Genomic DNA, 6069 nt, shown 5'->3' on the forward strand with positions numbered 1-6069 from the left:
TGACAAATATAAGCTGCATAGAACTAAAATTGGAATTTCTGCTGCACTACAAGAGTTGTTGAACAGAAATCTGAACACTAATTGTTCAATTTGAAAGAACAGAAACAATTTCACAGGGACAAAATTCTGCCTACTACTCATCTGCAAACACACAGATGCAAAGATCCTACTTTATCCAATTGCTACAAACAAGAGCAAAATCATCCTATTCCCTTAAAAGAACCCAAACTCTAAATAGTTATCAGAACCTTTCTGGGAAGCACCAGCAGAAGCAGCAGACTCCGAGGTTGATGCAGGCTGCTTCGGGGGCTTCCCAATCTCAAAAGGCCGAGGTACCTCTGGAGGGCTCGCACAGCGTATCAATGCCCAATTCACACCCTCAAAAAACGGGTGCTGTTTTATCTCTGTTGCACCACGCTTATAACCCAATCGTTGTTGGGGCTCCTTGGCAAGAAGGCCCCTTATTAGATCCCTGGCTGGGAAGCTCACAACTGGGTACTCAGGGAAACGTAGCGGCTGCCCAATGACATTGAACAGTGTGGCCCGGTTGCCTGAGCCTTTGAATGGTGTTTTTCCAAACAGAAGCTCATATAAGAATATGCCAAAGGTCCACCAGTCAACAGCACTACCATGACCATCACCTTTGATAATTTCGGGTGCCAAGTACTCATGTGTACCGACAAATGACATTGATCTTGCATCACTAGGTTCTGCTATAAGCTCAGGCCATGGGCTGACCTGGTTGACAACTTCAGGCTTTGGTTTTCGATCTTTCTTCGACTTAGAGAAGAGACGTGGGCCAAAGCATGTCGTGGGAGCTGTACATGATGGCTGCATCATGCAGGATGGTTTGACACAAGCTTGTTGAGCACTGTGAGCTTGGTTCTTTCTAAGTGATTCTGCATCAGGGTTAGACGACCTGATCAGCGTTGGGCTCACTGCACAGCGAAGGGAGAGGTCGAAGTCGGTAAGCATGATGTGTCCATCCTCTCGGATAAGGATATTTTCCGGCTTGAGATCACGATATATGATACCGAGCATGTGCAAGTACTCCAACGCAAGGAGAATTTCAGCTACATAGAATCTGCAATTCACAAGCAAATGTAATATAAGTAAAGCAGCTCAATACTGCAGCAAGAACAAGTACTACAGACTTAACTTAGCATAATAAATAAATAAGTTGCAAAATAGACAAGTCCAAGAATAATAATATATTGGGTTTGTTCCATGCTGTCTGGTGCCTTTAGTAAGGCATATGAATGTAAGCTGCAGTAAATTAATGAACTATATCAATTCCTAGTCATGCATTTTATCTTTGCAGATGCTTATTTCTTGTTATCTGACTAGACAAGCTTATGCAGCCAAGTGGATAACACAGAGACCATATTCCTCCACAAGTTACTCAAAATAAACCATATTGTGTCCTCTACACCACCTATCTATCATCTGCATGGGGGTAAAACATAATAAATCAGACGTACTTGACAGCTTGTTCTGGAAAATACTTGCCACGCTGCCTTTGCCGAAGTGTATGCATGTCTCCCCCAGGGCAAAACTCCATAACCAGACATGAGAATTTATCAGTCTCAAAGTGGGTATACAATGTAGGAAGAAAGGGGTGGTCCAGGCACTGCAAGATATCCTTCTCAGTCTGGGATCGAAGCAACTTTTTTCGACTTGCAAGCGATGCCTTGTCCATGACCTTCATTGCAAAATAGCTCTTTGTTCCACTCAATTCTGAAAGATACACACTGCCAATGTCACCGCAGCCTAGCTTCCTCAACAACTTAAAATGGCTCAGCCCAAGGATACCATCTCTGGTCCTGATCATCTGGATTGCCTCCCAGCGCGAATCATTTGCCTTATGAGGCTTGGTGATGCTACTGATGCTGCTACACAAGCTCTCATCACTGATATCACTGCTATTGCTTGGTCTGTATCTGCTACTGATTTCTCTTTCTCCTGTCTCAGATCTTTTGATAAGCCTGCCACTTTCATTTGCCTTTGCTAGACTACACTCCTTATCCAATGTTGAAGATGGTTTCAAGCTTCTACCCGTATTATCATGGTCCACAACTTTCTTCTCTTCAACCACAGGGCACTCTGAAACCATTTTATCTTGCATTTCTCCAAAAATCTTGTTCAAAGTAGTACGATCAACTGGCTCATTTGGCAGGTGGTTTGGTTTCTGCTCCTTGGACTCCACTTCAGAACTTGGTTTGCTCTCGCTATCTATTTCAGGCAGCCTTCTTGGCACCGATGCGCTGGGTTGATTCAGCCTAGCAGACTCCAAAGAGGAACCAATCTGAGAATGCAGCTTCAGAGTTTGAATGTCTGGGACTGCTGGGGGTGCTTGAGGCAATACCTCTGTAGCCATTGTATCTCAAACAAAATTATACCCTGAATCAGACCACAGAATACAAAAAATCTTCTACAAGCACAGTTCAATCAAAGATTCAAGCTTGGCACAGCACTGGATAACTGAATTGCAGCCTTCGATTCAGAAAAATCTGCGTAGAAGAACAAAGATTCAATGAGTTGACATAAAAAACAGAAATTAATAAAGTCCATGGGCAAAAAAGAAAACACCAACCTAATACCCAGAGCGAAATCAAGAAATAACCTCCAACTCATATCCGTCCACCCTCCAACACATAGAGATTTCTCAGCTCTCACAACCTGGAGCACACTGTTCACCCACACTTGCAGTTGCAGAGTTCAACCCCCAAACTGAAAAATGCCGGTTGATGGCTGACTCATATGGCCTTAATAAACTGCCGAGCCTGCCCAACCTCCCACTAACCGCAATCATATATCCTACAGATCCAGCAGTCCCCCCACACCGCGAATAAACAAAGCGCTAGGGATCAGCAAAGATGGCTTGTCCTGTCAAGGGCGCCATCTTTTCCACTCAAAAGGGGAGCACGGTGGCTCCCATCCGCCACCACCCACACCAGAATTAGCCCTTTGCTTAGTTTCCTGCCGGCGCAATGCCGCCGGTGAAACACGTAGGCAGAGAGGCCTGCAGATCAATGGTGCACCCCTTTGGCGCGGCAAGGGGTGCGTTTATGGCTCCAGTCACATCAAGAGGAGCTTTTGTTGGCGGAAAGGGGTGAGGAACGAAAGCGAGAAATCAAAGAACGGCCCGAAAGCGGAGGACACCTTTTCTTCTTTCTGCGAAATGCTGGGGCGCGAAAATCTTTGCAGTTCGTATCGTACGGAGGGAGGAAAGGAAAGGAGGGAGGCACGAACCCGTCCAGGAGACGCAGATCTATGGAGCGGTGGAATCGCATTGCAAGAACAGCAAAGGGGGAAAGAAAAACGAATCGAAAAATGGGGGGCGAATCCCAGTGAAAGAGCCGGACGGGAGAAGAAATTTCTCACCAAAATGTATCTACGGCGTCCGAGACGAATCCACGAACCAATCGGAGAGGCGGAGTCCGGTGAGCGGTGGTGACTGGTGACACACGACGTAGGAGGATCGATGTCAGGGTCGCATTTGACCGAGGATCTCCCGTGGGCTGCCGCGCCGCGTCATGCGTGCAGGGGCGCAGTGCGTGGGCGAAGTGTAGGAGCAGGGTGGTGACCGAACACGGGACAGGGAGAGGAAGAAGGGCGACGTGCCAAGTTCCGAAAGGCCACAGCTCTCTCTCTCTCTCTCTCAAACTGCTGTGGATTCGTTCAGAGATCCTGCGCGCAATGATTCGATCCCGTCTCAAATGTTTGGCGGCCTCCAGCTGACGTGGTCTCCTCTCGTCACTCTCACTTGTTTGTCCCGAAATGACATGGCCCGTAGGGATGGATATGGACGTCTGAAATCCAAATTATTCGATTTCGTGTACGCTAAAAAATAACCGTATTCATTTTTAATGCGGATGTCAAATGGATGTATCTGGATTCGATTTTAAGCGTTTTTATCTATTCAATTTCATATTCGTATTCGATAAAAATGTGAAATATCCGATATTATCAGTATCCGCAAAATAAAAAGTACCCAATGAAGCCACCTAAAATTTATTTATATTACTAAATACTAATTATAAATAATGTTAATTTTAATATTACTAATAAAATAATTATTTACACCATTTAAACTATTAAAAAAATTATCTATATGACAAATCCTTAACCATTTCTTTTTTTTGACAATGACTAATTATGATAACCTAATATTACTAGTGATATACAATGATAGAGTTTAATTAATTTTAATATGACTAATAATGTTAAATTTAAATACATTATATTATTTACTAAATGAATGATTTAAATGTATTAATGAACTTATTTTTTATTATTAAATGATATATATGTATGAAAATACTTATTTTTATATTTATTTTGATATATTTAATTATTTATCAATTAATATTTTATTTCTAATAAGATATCTATTATGTACTATTCTCGTAATTTACTCCCTACATGTAACATGATTTTTGATCAATTATAAAACCATCGATACTCGTTATAACGCTATGTTATAAGTGGAGCAAGTGTCTGAATGCTAATCCGAATGCGAACTATTCGTTTTGTATTTGTATTTGATAAATATTCATATTCATATTCGAATTCGAATTAAAATGTGCTAAATAGTACTATTCGAATTTGATTCCATGCGTATTCGACACGAATCCATCCCTAATGCCTGGCTGCCTTCAAGGGTTCAACCTTCCCGTCAGTACAAGTACAATAACCGAAATCTTTTTCTTTTTTTCTATGCTATAAAGAATGAGCAAATTGAGATCGATTCCCACTCACAATTATACCCAGGTATCTCTCACAGAGGGTACACTTGTTAGGCCAAATCAGATCAAAATGGTTGACGAAGGTAATGGGAGACGAAATATTCCCAGCACTCCCACCTATCGCGTCTAATATTTACAATTTTTATCACTGCGTGTTTTTTACTTGCTTAGGACCTTCCAATTCAAACCTCTGAAATAATCAATCACTAATCACACGAAATCCCTTCCAATTACGTCAAAACTCTTCCAATTATGAGCACACAGTCCGCATTAATCAAATGAATTGATTGATTGACTATCAATCATAGTTAATCCAGAGCAACTAAATCACCAATCACATTGAATCCTTTCTTATTATGTCGAGACCTTTCCAATTACGAGCCTATTGTCCCACCAATCAAATTGATTGATTGATTGACGATCCATCATGGTTAAACTGGAACAATTAGATCACCAATCACATCGAGTTCCTTCCAATTATGTTGAAACCCTTCAAATTATGAGCCAATAACCCTATCAATCAAATTAATTTATTGATTGGATCTTTTGATTGATTGAAGTATGGATACTTTCCTTTCCGATCTCTATCTGGTATATAAAAGGTGCCCTCCTCCCTAGGCCAAATTCGTCCCCCAGCCCATTACTTCAAAGAGAGTCATTTGCTGCTCCATGATGCTTTCGTGTCTTTTTAGCTTGCTATGGCACAATCTCATGGATCTGAGGTTGACATAGTAGCAGAGTTAGGTTTTGTTGGTCGGACATATCGCAGTTTACTTCATCCATATGGAACATGGGAATTATATTTGTGTGATTCCAGGTTACTTATTTTCAGTTTACTAATAACATAATTGGATTTTTTTTAAAACGTTAATTTATTTGGAACATTTTTTTATCTAAATGATAATAGCTTTATTTGTTTACCATTTTTCTATTTGATACCATAAATAATAATAAATTCTAATCAATTTTATATTTATTATGTTTTTTTTATAAACCCATGCCACGTGCACGGGTATCTTCACTAGTAAAAATGAAACGACTGCGGCAGCAAAATCCAGTCGTTTGTCCTTGAGTAACAAATCGATTTCATCGACAAACGGCCTGATCCTGTCGGATTTCCTGGTCGTCGGTTTATATCATTTGCAATGCAGTCGTTTCATTTGTACCTGCAAAAAATTCAGCAAAGCGTTGTCCAGGTACACCGTTCCCTGACTGTGACTGAGCCCATACGAACGGCAGCAGGGCAGCGGAACCGAGGCAGCGGCTCAGGTAACAGCACGGCCCGTTGATAGATTTTTTTACTGTTCCCTGTCCGAATGCG

The 6069-nt window shown here is 41.6% G+C and overlaps 1 protein-coding gene across 2 annotated transcripts; it reads right to left on the minus strand.

Moving 5' to 3' along the window:
* Window positions 1–3685, minus strand: LOC117852227 (protein kinase G11A). Of its 2 annotated transcripts, none has more exons than XM_034734231.2 (3): window positions 3385–3685; window positions 1482–2510; window positions 1–1084 (listed from the first exon to the last, which is right to left on the minus strand). In XM_034734231.2, the coding sequence occupies exons 2-3, from the start codon at window positions 2375–2377 to the stop codon at window positions 214–216; spliced, it is 1767 nt and encodes a 588-aa protein (XP_034590122.1). In that variant the 5' UTR covers window positions 2378–2510; window positions 3385–3685; the 3' UTR covers window positions 1–213. The 2 variants fall into 2 exon arrangements, with proteins under 2 accessions (XP_034590122.1, XP_034590121.1); XM_034734230.2 differs by lacking the exon at window positions 3385–3685 and adding an exon at window positions 2594–3360.
* Between the last annotated feature and the right edge of the window lie 2384 nt (window positions 3686–6069).

This window comes from Setaria viridis, chromosome 4 (genome assembly GCF_005286985.2).
Source record: "Setaria viridis chromosome 4, Setaria_viridis_v4.0, whole genome shotgun sequence".
Taxonomy (NCBI): domain Eukaryota; kingdom Viridiplantae; phylum Streptophyta; class Magnoliopsida; order Poales; family Poaceae; genus Setaria; species Setaria viridis.